Here is a 19838-nt window from a genome sequence, read left to right as displayed (position 1 = left end):
ATGTGCTGTTTAGATTTTAACAAGAAGTGGTATTTGTTTTTCTTTGGTTAAGCATTCCTCTGTAGAGTCCTGAACTCAAGTGAACTGAAATAACTTGCTTTAAAAAAAAAAAAAATCAGCAATTCTGTAGGACTTTTGTTCTCTTTCAAATTTGGTCTTAAACACACAAAAAGTGTGCTATTATTGCACCATGGAAGTAGTAAAGCATAGGCAGCATGAGATCTGAAGAGGTTGCTCAGTCTATCCTCCTGCCTCAAGGCAGGATCAATCAGGTTATTTGTCTAGATGTTCTTCAAATCCATAACAATGTAGATTCACCAACATTTGCTGTGAGTCTACTCCATTACTTAATAACCTTTACTGTAAATCCTCTTTTTTAATGTCTAATCTAAATTTCATATGCTATAATGCCCCTCAGTCATGAACACAGTAGATGTGGAAAATTACTTATTTTTCTGCTCTTGTCACAGTGTACACTATTGTCATCCTGCTCCCCTCAGTCCTCTATAGAAAACAGTTCTGTGATTGTTTTTTTCTTTTGCCTATCTCTTCCAGTTCTCTCTAGCTGCCTTTCCAGCTCATTTCTAAATCCCTGAAGATGCTTTGGGTCCTCTCAAACTGCTCCACATATTTCTTCCGGCAGGATGCCACAAGCTGAAGTACTCCAGCCACGGCCCTGTTAGTGGTGAGCAGAGTGGATGGATTGCTCCTTATCTCTTAGAGCTGACAGTCCTGTTTATACATCTCAGTGACATGTTTGCTTTTTTAACAGCACTACAACACTGTTAACTCACATTCATTTTGTAATTCACTGCTCCCCCCTCTGCAGCTCCATTTATGTGTAACTGCTCTTAGCTAGTTGTTCCCCATCCTGTATCTATGCAAATCACTGCCTAAGAAGAGTCACTTGTGCTTTGTGGGCTGCAGCTCATCTATTTGAGCTGCTAGTAACAGCAAAGGACAGTAAAAGCCTGTCTGCTTCCACAGCTCCTAGCATTTCATGGATAGCCTTTTTGGGATGGCATTCCACACAGCCCTAAGTGTGTGTGTGTGTACATATGCATATTAATAGGGTGGTGTGACATCCAGACACAAAAAACCTGTTCCTGTGGGAGGAGGCAGAGCCACAGAGGATGGGGGTTGGCACGAGGACCACTCAGTGCAGTCAAGGCAGATGGGGCCCTGCAGTAATCTCTGATGAGCGTCTGGCTCAGCAGAAGCCCCTGCACTGCTGAATTCTGCCAGGCTATGCCACAACCCAATTGTTCTACTCCCCTGTGTTCTACTCTGCTATGGCTCCAAGAAGATTCTGGTAAGAGTGAATCCTCATGGGTTAAAGAGTGTCACCTCCCCTAAGCTGGCAGCTATTTCAGACCACATATTACAGCTTCCCACATCCCCAGCTTGGCAGGTGGCAACAGGGAGCATTTCTGAATGTGTAATACCTCACATCAAAGAGTGGGACTGGCTTGATTATCCTGTTGAATGCCAGGCACAGCAACAGAGAACAAAAGGCTCAGGAGGTCATGTTATTCCCTTGTCCTGCCAACCCAGGTTTGCTCTTCATTGTTACAGCCCTGAGTATTCCTTGTGCTGTAATATTAAATGGGGCAGGGGGATTTTCCACCAGTTTCTCTAGGAAAAGTACTCCACAGGAGATTTCAGATAGAAGGTCAGAGGCCAGCATGAGTGAGTGCATTCTGGCTCTTTTGGCAAAGGTAAGGCTGCTGCCCTCCTGTTGTCCCAGCAGAACTGCAGGACCTCAGCGAGCTCGACCTAATTCAGTCTGGGGCCATACGAAGGGAACAACAGTGGTGCCAAACTAGAGTTTCACTACCTCCACAGGCAGAGCATAGGGCTGAGGGAGCAACATGTTATCTACCTCTCCTGCTGTTCACAACACAAAAACAGGACTGACTCCACATTAGCTTCCCAAAAGAAGACTTTGGGAATGGGGGAATTCTTGCAACCTAGTCAATGTGATACAAAAGTAATGGGTGAGATTCCTGATTTTGCTCCAGGCATTTGGCGCCAAACAAATCTTCCTGACAACAAGATGCACCTTCCCATCTCTCTGGAATCTTCCCAGAGATGGGGTTTGGCCAGCAGAGTTGGAGAAAGGAAAACAAACCCTTCTCTCAATGCCCAGGAACAACCTGGGGCAAGAAAGAGCAGACAAGAGACAGGATTCTGCAGACCTGCTATCCTCATTTCAGCCCTGGGCAGCCCTAACTCCGAGGTATGTGCAGGTGCTCCATCTCCTGGGAATGAAGGGAGGGAGGATACAGGCTCTGAGGAGCACAATTTGCTTATCTACCAACCCATTCCTGACTGTACTAGTTTTCCCTTGCTTCCTGGAAAGCAGGAGATCCCAGTCTCTGCCGGGGAGGAAGTCCCAGCAAAGGGTGGATGCTCACTCCTGGAGCAGCAGGCTCTGCAGCCCATGGGACACAGTGCTGTGGGCTGCCACCTCTCAGCCAAGACCAGCTTGGCCTGTGTGAATGCTACTGCCTCATGCTGCTCTGTTCCTTTCCACTGATGGGCAGTCAAGTCTTTAACCATCCATGGGCAGAGCACCCATGGCCACTCTTATCTCAGCTTAGAGGTGTGGCCCCTGGAGATTAGCTCCCTTCTGCAAATTTCTTGCTCACAGCCTCCTAGCTGAGATCAGGGCCTTGGCATATATATAGCAGCAGCAAGGTATGTGCAAGGCAGAGATAGCTCTGCTTGTTCCTAGCCAAGCCCACTGGAGAAGTGTGGGTGGCTTGATCTGGTCCAGTGGGTGCACCAGGACTTACATCTGCTAAATTTTTGGCCCTCTGAGTCAACTCTTGCATGTGTTTAATTTCCTAATTAGGTGGGCATCAGCATCTGCATTTTCAGCATGTGATGCACACCCAGCTGAGCCAGTCCCCCTTAGTGTATCTCCTTTGTCAGTTTAGAAATCATTATCCCCCCTTTTTTTCATGTCAGCAAGAGAAAGGTGTCATTAGCTGCTGTGGCTACTCCTTGCATTGCTAGAAGGACTGCACTTATGCTGCTGCTGAATCACTGCTGTGTCCCTCTGCCCGGCTGTCTGCACAGGCACAGGCTTGACTCTTCAGGAGAAGGAAGAGTAGAAGCAGCATAACAAGGGCACAGCATGATACAGTGAACTGGGTTAATGCATGCAGAGATCCCTTGCTGTAACAGGAGCAAATTGCATTCAAGAAACATCCATCAGGCTAGTTCAGAAGTGTTTGCTTTTTTGCCCCCCATGCCTGGCCTAATGTTCCTTCTCTGCAGTGAACTATCTGCCAGCTGTGGCTGTTCTTGGCTATCAGCTGAGCTGTTCTGAATTATGTCCTCTTCATACACGCTCTGCACTCCAGGCAAGAGGCCTGTTATTCTCTCAGGACAAATAACCATTCTGCCCTGGTGTAGGGAGCGGGCAGTCACCTGACCTAACCTGGTCAGGTGCAGATGTTCTGGGCCCTATGGAACAACAAAAACTTCTCCAAGTCTCTCTGGTGCAGGACCATGTTGATGTATTTCAATGATGCTCCTGTGCAGTGATCAGATACTGCTTCCTGTCACCCTGAGGTACTGTGAGACTCTCCACACAGCAGTGACTCCAGCTAGGAGTGACCAGCTAGATCCCTCTCCTGCCAGCAAGTTTCCCCTCATGCTTCTCTGCAGGCCCCTTCCCTGCCTCCTACAGCCTACTCCAGCACTCCAGTTGTCAGTGCTGGTAGGAGATACTGCACCCTCTGGACAGCCATTCTCTAAGCTTGGAAGATCGAACGGGAGCCAGAGCCCAGCCCAGCTTTCCTGGCTGTTTGGCTGAGCAGCTGCCATGTTTCCAGTGTCTCCCACACCATATTAAGGGCAGGCCTCGATGGTGGGTGTAGTCAGTTTGTTGCCTTTTGCAGCACAGTTTGTGCTCATCTAGGATATGGGTGTGTGCTGCTGGCTTCCTGCAAGGCCTAGATCCAAAACCTCCCTATGCTTGGGCTGGGTCTAAGGGATGGAAAGGTTATATTCCTCATGTCAGAGCCGCTGTCCAAACGCCCTACTACTCTTTTCTACAGGAAACACATTAGAGTGGTCATAATAGGTATAAGGCATGGAAATGGAGAGAGCCTGGTTTTGATTACAAATGGAAGAAGCTAGAAATACTGAAGCAGGGGACAAGAAATGTAATGAATGTAATATCTCCCTCTAGTCTCCTGTAGGATAAGCTTAGGCTGTGATGTCATTTTTGTTTAGTTTGATCAAGTAAAATGCAGGTTTGTCACACTTGAATTTATCAGCCCTTCAGCAACTGACTTATGGTGCATCTGGTAGGACTGGACTGGCTTTGCATCAGCCATGTGGATGGGAGAAAAAGAAGTGCCTTACTCCTTTACATTACTTGCTGTGCTGCTCATAAGATTCTAAGTTTACTCCACAGAACAAGAGAGTTTTTGAGTACTGACCTGTTCAAAAAGGCATTGCCAAAGGCGTTGAGTTTCCTGAACGGTTTTTTGGGATCCACCACCAACGCGTTTCCAGGAACGATTCCTTCCACATCTCCTTGCATAACTGCTATAAAGGAGTCAGTTGTAGGCTCTGGTCCAATCCTCATCCCTGGGAAATCCTGCTCCAGCAGGTACCTGTAAGTGAAAAAACAGGGTGTGGGCATGAGACATGAGTGGCTAAGTCCTAAATGAGTTGTACTGAAGATTGCAGTTCAATTATGAAGCTTAAGAGCATGCATCCTTCTGAGACTATTTTTAGCACTGTCACTGAATTGTTTGATAAATGCCTCGGTAGCTTTTCTACTTAGGATCTCAACACTGAAAGCTCATTTAAGGTGGATTAAGAAATTGAGATGATTATAGCTGCTAGGAAGAGATTCTCATCACATTGCATCATCATTTTGTGTACTTCAATCCTCAAGACATTTGGAGCAGATTTAGCACAGCAAAGTAAAAACAGCAGTTCACTGCAATCACAGAGTTAATCCTGAAACCCTACTGGCTCTTGGTGTCAATATCAATTACTTCACTGCTGCTTGTTTCAGCAGACTCATTCAACTAATGTTCTTAGCCCCCAGTCCAAATCAGTTGCTTAAATGCCAACCTCCCCTGCACTTGACTGAAGTCTCAGTCTCTGTCCTTGTGCGCTTCTGAAATGCAGCCACAGGTCTGCACTACAAACTGCTCGAGCATACTGAGCACTACACACGTGGGTGGGGGAGTATATCCCAAGCTACATATCAAGCTAGACAGCACAGTAAATACAGCATCCCTTATTATTTCCTGAAAGTAGTTTGGCAAATTTCGGGGAAAGATAGTCACCCATAGGGTTGTAGGGCTTTGAATAGGATGCTGGCAGCATATCCTACCTGACCCTGCCAAATTCAGGGTGGGTCAATGGTGTATGCACGGGACAGTTCCCTTTGGCTCTCGAAGGTGCCAAATGCCACCAGAGGTCAGGCCTGTGTCTGTGTGTGTAGAAAACCACCTGCTGGGCCTGTGCTTTTGAAAACTAAGACCATTTTGTCCATGTGGTTTGCAGAAGGTGGCTAGAACTGGTCTAGCCCTTAGTATGGGATGGTGTCAGAGGTGACAAGTGCTAAGCTCTGGCTAGTTACATGAAGAATAAAATGACTACCAGACTGTGGAAATGAGTATAAGGTAGCTAGCACTACCTCTTCTATTGCTTTGACCTAATCCTCAGTAGGTAGAAAGATAATTTCAGAATTGCTGGGATGTTAGAAGTAGCTTACGGGGATGTGGAAAAGGAACTAGGAGAAGGACTGGAGATTTTTTTTGTGATTGAGACTGATATGTCCAAGCACCAGAACTGGTTCACTCAGGTGAGTCTAAGTGAGGGACGTCCCTGTGTGAGGGACTATAGGACTGCTGGCATGAAGGTTTGTGATAACTTTTTAGGGGTTCCTGCTTTCACTGTCATTTTAACATAGGTAATCACTATCCAGTATTTAAGGAGCAACAACAACAACAAAAAAACTGTGCAGGCTATTTATTGATACCATGTCAGCAAATGTGTCTTCAGTTCCCAATGGCAAGGCCAAATCAGCTGGATCCAGAGGTAAAAGAACAAGGACAAATCACTGATACTTATATAGCTTGGTACACACTCACTGCAACAAGAATACCTCCACAAATGATATCCATAATTCCCTTAGGAGAGGACCACACCTCTTTTACTGGTGTATTATCATGTATTTTCTTGCATCTTTTGTCCAACGTGATTTCGAAGTCCCATGCTCACCAGAAGGCCACCAGAAGTGACTCTTCCTTACTGCAAACCTCTGAGATGCAACAGCAGCTGTTGAGCAGCTCCTAAAAGACCTGAAATAGTCCAGGAAGAGAGCAGCCCTCTGACCTCCTATACTAGGGTGGATATATCCTATTTATTTATCTAAACCTTATGTAGGGGTTTCCCAAACTTTCCTGTAAAAGAGGGTAATTACTTAAGAAAAGCAGGCTGCTCTGGCAGCCACAGTAACTCCTCTCTAGTTTGAAGCACCTGAGAACAAGGAGGGGTTACTTCTCTCCCACCAAGGGCTCTCTAGACTATCATATGAATGTTCTTGGCTCAATGCCTTGGGAAGCTCTTTACACTGCACAACTATTTGCTGGGTTAGAAGCCACTTGGTCAGATCTGGAAACTAAGCTTGTACCTCCTAGATGGCAATTCAAACACTAGCCCCTGACGGACACTGCTGTCAAGCCAGTGGCTTTGCACAGATGGGAATTCACTGAATCCATAGAAATAAATCTTTGCATTTTCCCCATGCAAATACTAGGGAGAAAAGAAAGGCAGTGTTACCAGCTGTCAAATACAACAAGTGAAGGGCTTTTTAGAAAGGCCCCTTACTCCCAATGTCAGGTTGCAGCCTTGCTGTAACAACCACCTTTTTTTTAGTGGCTTGAAATGCACGTGTAATATGACAATTTTTGGGCAAAAGTAAAAAATAGTTGAGGGGGGGGAGTTGTTTGTTATTTATAGACAAAGCTTCCCAGAAAATCTAACCAAAAGTCCTATGTGTAATAGCAACACTCCTCCAGACAGCCTGCTTGAAAGAATTTTATCACAGCTCCACTCAGCTAACATTTCAAAGCATTTCTGTGTTTATTTCTTGTGTAAGACTTAAAAAAACCAACCAAAAAAAAAATCCCAACAAAAGCACAAAAGAAGTAGCTACCCACCAATGTTACTGACTTATGTGCAACAAGTGGTAGGAAACCAGAGAGATGAAGATTTGTACTGCCCACTATCACAGCATCTATTTTAAGTGAAGCCTCTCTGGGAGATTTGGGTACATTGTGCAGCAGGGTGTCAGCCACACAAGAATCTCACTGTGCAAAGGACAAACACAAGGGGTTGTATTGACACTGCCCGATGGGGGGAAGGCACTTCTGCCCAGCAGTGACACAGCCTGCCCTGGCTGCCACAGGCATGCTAGAGAACACATGCAGTTGTCACATTTGTGGGGATTTCTGGGAGAGAAGGGCAAACAATAGCCGTGGAAAACACCAACCACCAGCAAGCTATTTCCTCTGCCAGTGCTGCAAGCCTTAAGCTGAGCTGCTGAACACCATCAAAGGCTTGGGGGGGTGACCTCCAGCCAGGTTAGGGAAGTCTGTGGAGTACCCCAGACAGGAGTGGAACAGTTTTTTTACAACCAATCTGTTTTCAGAGAAGTGTCTGGAGTCGGAATGTGGCTGGAAGCATCATCCTGTTTGCCTCTTTCAGGCCTGCTCCTGGGAAGGGCCAGGGCAGGAAAGCTGCATTAGCACCAGCCCAGGCTGGGGTCGCCTTTCCCAGGTGAATTTGGAGATGTGTAAGGAGAGCCAAAGGATGTGGGGGGAAGGGGCTGCCTGCCCGTGATGAGTCATGCAGGAGCCCTGCAGGACGCAGCTGAGTGAGGCAGCAGAGGTGATGCCGAGCGGCAGCGGGAAGAAGGGCAGAGCGGGAGGAAATGGTGACAACGGCCTGATGCGGCACAGATGAAAGGCTCGGGGCCGCACGCGGAGGTCACACCAGAGCTCGGCGGGTAGCCACTGACAGTGTGGAGAGGCCAGGACGTGTAAACGATTAGCTGCAGGAGGAAGGGGTGGCTGCACAAGAAAAGCAAGCAATGTTGACAGTTAGTAGGGCTCTGGCAGGGTTGTTTATTTTATTAGCAGGATGGCTGGACTTGAGCCAGGATTATTTTTAGGAATGACCAAGGAACCTAAGTTAATTAGGAGAGTAATGTTCTATCCTGTCCTCCCACCCTCTTACAGGAAACAGAAAAAGCAATAACGTGGACAGTTTTCTGTTGGATAGACTGGTCTCATAAATGCAGGCTCCAGTGAGATCCTGCAGTGGCTGTCAGATATTCCCAGGCAGAGGTGTTGCCTTGCCCTAACCAGCACCGACTTTCAGCCCCCAGCTTTGTGGAAAAGCATCAGCCAAATATATGCTGAGGAGAGAAATGGGAGTGAGCACAAAGAGATGATACAGCAGGAAGCAGGAATGGAAAAGCTGCATAGCAATGCTACCTACATCCTTCACATAGCACAGAAAGGCTCAGCTCTGTGTCCCTGCAAGTAGAAGAGGAACAGCCTGGTTACACTGTAAACAAGTCATGCTCTGGTCTCACTTCACTGGCTTTGACCAACACAACTCACCTCCCTGTTCCCTGCTTCAGCCTCTGAAACAGGAATGTTTCTCCCTGCTGACCTTGACTGCCTTTATTCTGCCATCAGCTCCTGACAAGAGAACAGCCTCACTGCAAGATGCTGCAGCTTAAGTGCTTCAGAGCCTTGCATATCTTCCATGTTTCACCTCGGATTCCCAAAACAAGGCAAGAGGTTTGGAAGACAGACATTCCTTAAGGAGGTGACTAAGGGTATTTTTTTTTTTTTGGTAAGGTGTCATGGAATCCAGGTAAACTGGGACTGAGTTCATTCCACATGATTGTTTAGTGGCATGAAGTCATCGCCCTAAATTGCATGGCAGTACATGCAGTACATGCAAGCAGGATGCAATTTAAGAGTGGAATTGATACGTAAGGGCAACCCTAATAATCCCCCTCCTGATAAGATTGTGGATGGAATGTCCAGAGGCTGTTTCTTGCTCCACTCTACTGCTAAGACATAATGGTTGTCAACCCTCCCACTTCCTCCCCCCAGCCCCCTTTAACTCCTCCCTGCTCTCAGCTTTAGCTCCCACTTGCCTTCCCACAATAACTCTGGATGCTAATCTGGTGCTTATCCCAGCTCTTTAACGAGCAGTGTCTCCAAGCCCATGCTGGAAGCCTGTCACGAGCAACACGAGGTTTTCTGGCCTTTGACTGGGAACACACGGGAGTAACAGACTCTCACATTTCTCCTACTGTTAGAGACCCTGGGGTTCCACCAAAGTTTTCAACTTTCACCTTCTTAAGACACTATGTTAAACAGAAGACTCTGCCTTTCTGGAAGGTCCATTTGGCGCTCCTGTGAAGCAGAAGCTCCCAAAGCTCCTGGTCACTTCTGCCTGACCATCATCTCTGTGTAGGCTCATCCCAGCCCTGTGCCCAAAGAAAACTGGGAGGATACAAGCATGAGTGAAAAGCAGTTGTCAGGGAGGCTTAGGTCCACTTGCTGACCAGCAAAGAGGTTGTTGCTGCCATCCCACATGAACAAAAAAATCTTCTTTTGCCTGGAACATGCTCTGGGCACCCAAACTTCCTGAAAGAGAAGCTGAGGCTTACAGGAAAAGGACTTCACTGAACAGAGAGGGGCAAAGGCAGGAAGTCTCTGTTAACAGCATGCAGGTGAGACTGCAGGGAAACACTGATGCTGGCAATCCAGAGAAAAGAATTAGGGAGAGATGCTTTGGTTAGACAGCCTTAGCAGTAATTCAGCAAATCCTCGTGTTCAGGCTCTGAGTGTCTGAAACCCAGAGGATAAAAAAAGCTTTACAAATAGGTTTGGTACCAAATCACAGAACAAAGATCTGGGGTAAACCAGGCAGTTGGGCTAGTTACCCTGTTTTTCAGAATTGTAACTCCCCTTGCAAACGTGTAAAATGCTCATTTGAGTCTTTTGCATCCTTCACCATCCACCTGATCTGCTCATATGAGAAAATTTAACTCTTAAACTTTGTTTCTCAGGTACATGCCAAGCTGGCAGAAATGCATTCTGTTCTTGGCTCTCGACCAGGAAATTTAGCAGCAGGAATATAACAGCACATTAAAAAAAAAAAAAAAAGCCCCTGCATTTCTCAAGGTCATTCCTTTAGAGGTATAGTCAATTTGATTCACCTTTCTCTACTCTCTGCAGTTCCCTCCTTCACCAAGAAATACTGGTAGAACAAAGGGCTGGCTGCCTGTGGCTCGTGTCCAGATTTACACTGGGGCAATTCCACAGATTTCAACACAGCCACACCAGAGAAAGGCTGGAATTTAACACTTAGCTTATGAATCACATAGGAAACATGGACAGCGCAGCTTCAGCTATGATCCCAAGGGAAAGGCTGCTGCAAGTTGAACTAGCAGCATAGCTGAACAGAGATCTCTGCAACCAAGTCCAGCTGGAAAAGTTTAACCCTCTCTGGGACAGTTTCACATCATCGAAATGAAAGTGTTGCTTGCAGTTGCTCTTTCTTTAGAGTTCGAAAGGAACTTGCTGCTCCCAGTATCTCGGCCGAGCAGGACAGAGTTAAAACAGGGCTTTACTTCTGGAGCCCTGAAGAGGGGCAGGTCTCTCTGTACATAGGCACACATGCTTCCAAGTGGGTTCTGAGTATTGTCTCTGGGACAGTGCAGAAAAAGACAGACGCAAGCGTGTAACAGCGATTACTGCAAACTGAAGCACCCCCTTTAAAGCTGCCTCACCACTCAAAAGCCACAGCAAATTGAAAAGAATGGCCACTACAAGGGTCAGCCTGGGCAGTGCAGGCACGGAATGCTCCGCGCGAGGCTTCCCAAAGGCTCTGCACTTTGAACGGCCCGGAGGGCCCCAGTGACTCACACTCCACACTCCTGTCCTGCCTGCGCTCCTCAGCCCTGCCCTGGGCTACTTTTTGCCACGTCGGTGTTTGATGGTACATCGCACACCACCCTGAGCTTGCGAAGGAATGCTCCGCGTTTGAGCGGAGGTGACTTTTCAATGAAAAGCTGTTGAAGGGAGAAGAAGGGGATAACAGAAAGGGGATCAAGGCACAGCACAGGTAGCAGAGACACGTTCTGCCCCACCCCAGTGCCCGGGCGTTGAGGGTGCAGGCAGCAGGATTTTACCTGATGAAGGTGGTTTTCCCAGTGGAGTACTGCCCCACGAGGAGCACCATGGGCTTGTTGTCGAAGTCGGCATCCTCCAGGGCGGGCGAGTGGAACTCGTGGAACTTGTAGTGTTCTTCCAGCGGCAGCAGCTTGGTCTTGTAAAGCTTCTTCAGGCCGTCGCTGACGGTCTGGAACACCTCCGGGTCCTTCCGCCGACGGTCGTCGGTGCCCAGCCAGCTGAACATCTTGTGGCCTCCTGACGCCAGCTCCGCGGCGACCACCGGGGCTGGGCTGGGCTGGGCTGGGCTGGCTGCGAGCGCGGGCTACCCGCGCATCCCCCTCAGGCCGGGCGGGCCTCACTCCGCTCCAGCGCCCACCCGCGGGGGCCGCCCGCCCTCACGCCACCTGCGCCGGCGATTTCAGCCAGAAAGCAGTCCCCGCGGGAGGCTGAAGGAGCGGCTCGTCCGCGCAGCCCCGGCCCAGCGGCACCGGCGGGCGCCGCCTCCCCTCACGCCGCCGGCTCCCGGCGTGGGCATGGCGCGGAGGCCCGGCCCTCCAGGAAAGGGGCGGGCGCCGGAAGCCGGCCGTTCCTGGCAGGCGCCGCCCGTTCTCCCCGGCGGGTGAAGCCGCGCCGGGCGCCGCCATGTTGAACAGCGGGGAGAGGGCCGGGCGCCGCCGCGCCCCCTGGGGGCCGTTGGAGGGATTTTCACCCCGGCCGCCATTTTGTTTCCTTTCTCGCCTCGCTTCGAAATAGACCTGAAAAAATCCACTGAAGAGAGCCGTGCGAGTGCAAATCTGAGAGGGAGCCGGCTGTTCCTGAGCACTGCCGGCCTCATCTGGGTCTCCAGCCTATCACAGCATGGGTCAGGTTGGAAGAGACCACAGTGGGTCATCTTGCCCAACCTCCCTGCTCAAGCAGGGTCATCCCAGAGCACAAATGGCACAGGATTGTGTCCAGATGGTTGTGGAATACTCCAGTGAGGGACACTCCGCAGCCTTTCTGGGAAATATGGGTCTTTGTGTGGTCATCTGCGCAATAAAAAAGTTCTTTCTCATACTCAGGTAGAATTTCCTGTGCATCCGTTTATGCCCGTTGCCTCTTGTCTATTGTCTGGCACCCCTAAGAAGAGCCTGGCTTGACATCCCCGTGACAGCCCCACTTTAGATATTTATACACACTGATGAGGTGTGCTCTCAGTTGTCTTTTGCCTCTCATTCTTTCCTCACCTCAGCGATTGGGCTGCACTGCTGCCCCTCACTTCGTGAGGCTCGCAGCTGTGGCTGTGCCTGGAGGAGTTCTCCATCTAAGCAGGTAAGACGGACAAATTATCTACTGTTCCAAATTCTTTATTCCTCCAGCAATGAGGGATAGCAGGACAGCTGCAGAGGTTTGTCAACAAGTAGCTTGAGGATCAGCATGTCTTTGGGGCTGGCCATCAGCTCTGCTCTCCTTGTCTCAACTGCGCAGCTGGGATAAAGCAGATTTTTTTCCCCTAAAATATCTCCTAAAAGCTTTTTCACTTTAGTCTATCCCACGGGTCCAAAAATGTGGCAAGAGGCAGTTTTGGAAGCAGTCCTGCCATGTGGCAGTTCCTGCCCTTTCCCAGCCATTTACAACCGGGAGGAGCCCAGACCTCACATAAGCAGAGGCAGCTCTGCATTAAAACCTTTTTTTCTTTCTTTTCCCACAGGAGGGGTACACATGGAGACTGTTGGTCCTGTGTGCCTGAACAATGATCCAGGCCCATTTCTGTGCCTTCTACTGCAGGACAAGACATTTTCCTTGTTCCCATTGAGTGATCCCAGGCACTTGTTTGCCCTCTGGCATGGCCTGACCCAGGAGGTGCAGGCAGTGACTCTGGGGACCAGTTTTCTTTTTCTGGAAGAACATAGCGGGCTGACTGTATTTTCTGAAGATCAGACTCCCCTGCTTTCCTGCCAGTGCCTAGAGCTGAATGTGGAACTGATGTTTTGAAGCCTCCTTAAGACCAATTTCCCTCATTTCTTTAGTTTTATAAATAGAGGCTTTTGGCTTTAAGAATTTGATGACTCCTTTCCAGTGAAAACTCCTGAAAATGAAAGGCCACATAGAATTCAACATGTTTTGGCAAGAATTACTCATTTTGTAGGAAACAACTTGCTTTCATCTTCTAGATAGTTCTGCCATTTAAGGGCTGTGCTCCTCCGATGGCGCTCTGGCATTTCTACAGCTATATATGGAGTCTCTTTGGTGCTTGCTTGTGTTATCCTCGGAGCTGAGTAAAGGCCAGGAAGCCTTTGATTGTAAATCTCCCCAGGCCACCTTGGTGCCCTTCCTGAATGCAGCGAATGGGGAGCAAAGCAAGGTTTCTGTTGTGCAGGCTGTGGGAGCTGACTGCCACAGGTATGGCAGAAGCACAATTGTTCCCCATTTCAAGGTGAGGATATTAATCATTAAACTGCACAAATCATAAATATGCATACCCAATGGCTAAATGGCAAAACAAAAATAAAACGACTTTGCCTTGGCTGAAGAGAAAGGAACAATCCACGTTTCCTGTGGATTTGTTATGTCCAGGGCAGATCACAACAAAACTTGTCAGTCTTTATAGAATTTCTGTCTAGAGGTATCTCACGAACATTGCAGATTTTTATTTATTTTTCAATCTGTTTTCTTAGCCATATGAGACTGACTTTCTCAACATCTTTACCTTGAGATACAGTGCCTGCCAAAAACAAAAGGAAGTAAAATTAGGAAAGGAAGTTTACAGTATAATTAGATTTTTCCTTCTGCTGGAACCAAACTGAAAGTTTTCATCTGTTTTTTGTTTTTTATTCCTTTTCATTTCTTAATCAGAGGTGTTTTAATGGATGGCTTTCTGTTGGATAGATTGGTCTTATGGTGCAATCTTTAGTAAGTTGGGGGGTTTTTTAGTAATTCATATTTTTAAAATGTAGAAGCTCTCCCTTGATTGCCTTGCACAGAAGCCACTCTACTGCAGTGCTCAGAACGTACCTCTGTCTGATTCTGGTGGGGGTCTGCTACAGTCCTCTACTATAGAATTTGTCTTTATCTTTAAAGATGTGATGGATTTAACTTTCATTTCTGTAGTTTCTCAGTCGTGTCCTTACTGTTGGTAACAGGACTGGCAGTCACTTAGCTTGATACTTGCCTTGACCAGGAAAGAGGGGCTTGCTGGAAAAGATCCACTTTGCTGCAAGTCAGTGAGGCTGAGCTAAGTCATGCAGTATTTGCACACAAAATGAAACCTAGGGTTTTGGGGGCAAAACACAATGTTGTATAACTGAAACTTGTAAAATGGTGACAAATATGTTTGCTTATCTGCAGCCTTAGGGTTGGACAAGTTTACTTCCTACAAAAGATCATCTGAAGATGGGGATATTGAAGTCACAGAATCTGAAAAGATGTGGTGACTCAGACCACAACATGTCAACAGTTTCAAGAAGCTTGTGGGAGCAGTGTAGTTCAGTAAAATTAACTTCCTGCCAGTGCAGTTACTGCCATTGTTTGTCCATTGCCAAGTACGAAACCTGAGGAGACAGTGTCAAAAGTTCAGGTGCTGATGGGTTAAACAGGGAATAACTAGGGTTGTGGGAAGGGAAAGGAAAGAAGGGAGAGGAAGGCACAGCAGGCCCCCAGAATTAAACCAAATACACTAATTTTATAAGTCAGGGAGGGAGAGTTTCCTCTGGTTCAGCTGGATCAAAATTCTCAACTGCCTGCTGGTGCCATATGGCCTATGTGGAGACATAAAATTGTCTCCAGCATAGTCTGTTCTTTCCTCACTCATTACTTTGCCTTTGCAACTCCGAAAGCTGCTGCCTTCCTCTCCTGCCCTTGCTGCTCCTTCATATTCCTCTGAAATATTTCCCATTACCTTTCTCCTACCACTTTTGGGGTGTCTGGAACACACACACACACACACACACACACACACACACACACACACACACACACGCACACACACACACACACACAGAGTCCTTTTCCCTACCCTCCCTATACTGCTCTTAGCCCCTCATTGCCTGAGGTGGTAGGAGGTGCTAGTACCCAGAAGTGCCACCAAAAAGGGGGAATGTGAAGCTGGATAATGTACATCCAGTGAGTGGGAAGCATTCTTGCTTCCAGAGAGCTCCCTCCTTAGATCTGTTTGGCAGAAAAAGATGTTTGTATTGCCCACAGGGGACCTGACTGATGGGATGTCTGTAATAATGCTGGAAAGAAAAATCCTCTGAGCCCTTCGCCATCCTTGCAGTGCAGAAGCTTGGTCTATAACTCTTGAATGATTTTATCTTTCTCTGCCATAGGACATACAGGTCTATCAAACTTACATGAATGTTCTTTGTAGAAATTCATATGATAACTGATTGACAAAGTGTCACGTCCCCGTCTGTTCTGAGAAAATAATGGGGCGTTAGAGAGTATTTCCTCGCTGAACTTTTTGTTACCTGAAAGCAGAAATCCTGTTAAAACGTATTAAGACACAGTCGAACATATCTTCCTGTTCTACCTTGTCAGTGATTTATGGAGAGACCTAGAGTTTAGTGCTTTGAATAATTGAGTGACAAACTAAACAAGGAAACTGAAGCACTGGGTGACTCAAGAGGTAGCCTGCATGGTGGGCTGACCTGTTCTTTCATGTCTTCCGTGGAATGTGTTGCATTGAGATCTCCTGAAATTTTCTGTTATTACTCAATATGCTTTTTTTCCCCGCCTCCTGCTTCTACCACGGTGTTTGATAGGTTAGGACAGGCTCTTGGGGTTACGTATACCAGGCATATATATACATGCATGTAAATACACACATAGGGAGAGATAACAAATATACCATTTATGAGCAGCAGGCATCACTAGCTGTGAGAACACACCTGGAGAAGGTAGGACATCGAATGCCAAGTGCTGTGTAAAGGGATTTGGTGCTGGCATTTAGCAGTTATATTTGGCTAGCACAGAATTAGGATTTTCCAGGAGTTTGAAGGGAGTGTAACACTGTCACTGTGTTAAGATGAAGCTGTCCTCTGGGATCAGAGGGAGGTATTAGTTACATAATGCAGTAGCTGCTGCTGTGCTGTTCTCTGGAGGTGTGGAAGGGAAAGGCAAAAAGTTTGTATCAGCAAATGTGGGAAGGATGGGTGTGATGTAAAGCAGCTACGAGCCACATCAGCTATCCGGCATGTCACAGCTCCAACGCTTCTGCCTGCCAAGTGGTTGGCTATACAGGCTGGTGTTTTAGCTAACCCAGATTTTGTGCACCCTTGTTCTCTCACTTTTGCTGTTTAGAGTTGGTTTGGCTGCTACTTGATCACTAAGCATTCTGTGGAGATCAAAAATTTCTCTGGCATTCGCAGAGTTATGTTTAGTCAGAATTTCTAATGATTGGGATGCTTATGAATAGGATGTTGTAACCTTAAGTGCTAAAGTACAGATCTTGAGTAAATGGGATTTTCATATATCCACTGATTTTGATGTAGCTTGGACAATTTCCACAGCAAAGGATATGTATTTTTAAATCTCAGCCTCAGGAGTCTTTAGAAGTGAATCTTTGGTTAGAGAGGCATTGCTTGAAGTTCTGAAAGCCATCAAGACATTTTGGATACAGACTTTTTTGTTAAGATCAGTAGAAGCAGGTTCACTGCTTGACCTTGAAAATCTCAGCACCAGAAGGTGTTCATCAACCTTTGGGCCAATAATCTAAGCACAGGAAATACAGGGAAAGGTCATCCACCTGTGTTTATATTCATTCCTTTAGAGAGAAAACATAGTTCAGTGCTTCTTTTCAGGATATTTCTATTTGCTTTAAAAGCCCACAGGAAGAGCCGGAGTCAGTGTTGAGGGTTTTTTTCTGAAATACAGTACTCTGTTTAATCAAAGACTAGAGGCTGTACCTGCATGTGATGTTTTTATACTGTTTGTTTAGAGACTAATAAAGATTAACAAAGCCTAATATACTCTCACTATCCTTTTGACTAATGACTACTAATTTCTGTAGCTAATGTTCTGCTGTATTACATGAATGGTTGTAAAAGATGGCCCTGTATCATTTGTTCTGCTCACCCTAAAATTTATTATTTTGCATGCAAACATTTACTACTCTGTTTCACACAATCAGGAGCAGCTCCTCAGCCCAGATTTGGATTGTCTTTGTTAAATCAGAAGCTGAGCTGAGCTTTGTCATCCCCACATTTAACCCTCAAACTGCCCGCTGTCCAAGTGTTGGCCGAGGTAGATCCTCTCATAGAGTGAGTAAGAGACTCTCAGAGAATTAATTCATGGTCCAGTTACTTTTACAAAAAGTGAAGGATTTTCCATGGATTTTTCAGCTTCTCATTTCAAGATTTAGGGATGAGGCATTTAAGATCTTGTGAAAGCTCAGTGGAGATCATAGGATGCTATGATCTGCATCCTATGCAGTGGAAGGACTTAGATCAGATGGTAAATATGCTAACTTGGGGAATGTGCAAAGAATAGAGAATCAAATCCATTTAACCTACTGGCTCAAGGCATCCCTCTAAAGCTTTTTACCTCTGTATGCTATACTTGGCTGCTTTCCCTTAGAAATTTTAATTGCTGGGAGAGACATGCACACACTCTGCTCCACCTGTGGAGGACTGATTCAGTCTGGCTCAGTACCACTGGTGAATGGAGTACAGGAATACCTTGGCTAGTCATGTACAGCTGTATCTGGTGCCTGTTCATACACAGGGCTGTGGCTGGACAGCAGGCAGAAGGTTAAACACAAGGTGGAACACTTGCTGTCTGAGAAGTGACTGTTCATGACACGTAAAATGCTTCATTGCATCTTTTGTTCAAAGATTTCCCGGTAATTTGGAAAAGACTTTAAAACAACACACAGTCAAGTTCAGCTGGGAGGTTTTCAAAACACACAAAGTAGCATCACTGACTCAACACACACTGTTACACTCAGGGGAGATGGCTGAATTTCTTGAAAATAAGGCTACATATTCATGTGATTTAAACCTTCATTTTTGAAAGCATTGGTTTTTTCATACTATCTTTTGGTTTCAAGACCTGTATATAAAATTCAGTTCTTTTTCAAATAAATGCCAGACTGAAGCGAGAACTGGTGGAAAGTTAAATTAATTTTATCAGGCACTGTGCATATTCTGCACACCCAAAAACCAAGTCTTAAATATTTGTTCTTCACTGTAGCTCAAAGTGTGCCAATTGCTCTCCACTTTTTTCCTGGGGAGCAGCAGAATGAGAAATTCTTCTTCATATATGTTTTGTCTGCCTATGTAAAGTGCAGCTGGTCTCCAGGCTGTTTTCTTCCTTTGTTTTTTTCTTAAATCTATCTCTGTCTGTTGCTCATGTTGTTGCAGCCATGAAGGCCAGTGGCTGTAAAAAGGGAAGGTTTGGGGGGAGAGACAGCATTTTTCATCTGGAGAAAAAGTAAGCAAGTTGTTAGGCGCTTAAATTCAGCTCTGAAATATCTACTGTACAACAAATGAAAATTGGATTTTCATTTCCAGCATTATCTTTTGAAGATTTTTTCTTGGTTGCCCTTTGCTGTCAAGCTTTGTGGATCACTTGTAGAGTGGGTTTATAACAAATGAGGGCTCTGTGTGGTTGACCAGTACAATCTGTGGTTGGTTGTTTTCTCACAGGGATGGCTGCTGACCTTCAGCTTCGATGGGAGTAACAATCAACTGGTGCCTTACTGAGACCAGTGTCCTTGGATGCCTGGGGCAGGGATTTTGAGTCTCAAAGAGCCTCCTCGGTGGGGGAGGCTTCCAAATACTGTATCATTACTGCATGTGAACCATTTCTTAAACTTTGCATCCCAGTTAATTTTTTTTCAGTCCGCACTGTACCAACTGATGGTGATCACCTTGTTAGCACTGATGGAAGTGATTTGCCTACTGAGATTTTAGTCATGATTTCTCCCGGCAAGGGGTGGTATAGATGTTTAACATGGCTGCTGATATTAAAAAAAAAGCCTAGGACATCACTCTTTGGTGTTTTTAGTGGGGGGATGAGAAACATCTGTCTTGAATGTTACAAGGAAAAACATACCTCAGCATGAATTTCATGTGTGAATCTGTGGTATTCAGAAAGATGGAATGTGAACTCTTGGGGAAGATCATATCATTCTCCAAAATGAGACAAAAAGGGGAAAATAGCTATCATAGGAGTGTGAGTCTTGGCTTTCTAAAACCTAATGTATTCCATTTTTCTGTTAGCCTTTGGTTGATCTTGCTTTTTTTTTTTTAATTTGGGAGGGGAAATAACTTCATGCCACAAGGTGATTGAATAAAGACTGTCATTCATGTTGCAGCACGTTATAAAAATATTCTGGGGAGCCTAAAATAGTCCAGAGAGAGACATAGAATAGCCATGTGTATGGCTTCAAAGCTGTAGTAAAAGTCAGTGGGGTCACTTGTTCTGATTTCACTCAGATCTACAGTAATATTAAAGCCTTGAAAATGCAGTGATAAGTGCTCGGTTAGAATTGGGTGAGCCCCCACTTCTCCTAGGAATGCCACTGTTCCTACACACCCCTGCTGACTAAGAAGAAAATTTTAAAAGCCAGGATTAAATTTACTTTTTATACTTATTTTAACTATCAGGAAT

The 19838-nt window shown here is 46.2% G+C and overlaps 1 protein-coding gene across 1 annotated transcript in view; it reads right to left on the bottom strand.

Annotated features, from left to right (window-relative positions):
- Positions 1-11777, bottom strand: part of EHD3 (EH domain containing 3) — a 30238-nt gene extending 18461 nt beyond the window's left edge. The window contains exons 1-2 of the mRNA XM_066178137.1: positions 11264-11777; positions 4458-4634 (exon numbers count right to left, since the gene is read on the bottom strand). Coding sequence (XP_066034234.1) covers positions 4458-4634; positions 11264-11490 — 404 coding nt within the window. The 5' untranslated portion in view covers positions 11491-11777. The remainder of the gene's footprint in view (positions 1-4457; positions 4635-11263) is intronic.
- Between the last annotated feature and the right edge of the window lie 8061 nt (positions 11778-19838).

This window comes from Chamaea fasciata, unplaced genomic scaffold (assembly GCF_029207755.1).
Source record: "Chamaea fasciata isolate MVZ Bird 193981 ecotype frontalis unplaced genomic scaffold, bChaFas1.0.hap1 SCAF_3, whole genome shotgun sequence".
Taxonomy (NCBI): domain Eukaryota; kingdom Metazoa; phylum Chordata; class Aves; order Passeriformes; family Sylviidae; genus Chamaea; species Chamaea fasciata.
The sequence above is the reverse complement of the archived record's forward strand: the minus strand, read 5'-3'. Positions and strand labels throughout refer to the sequence as shown.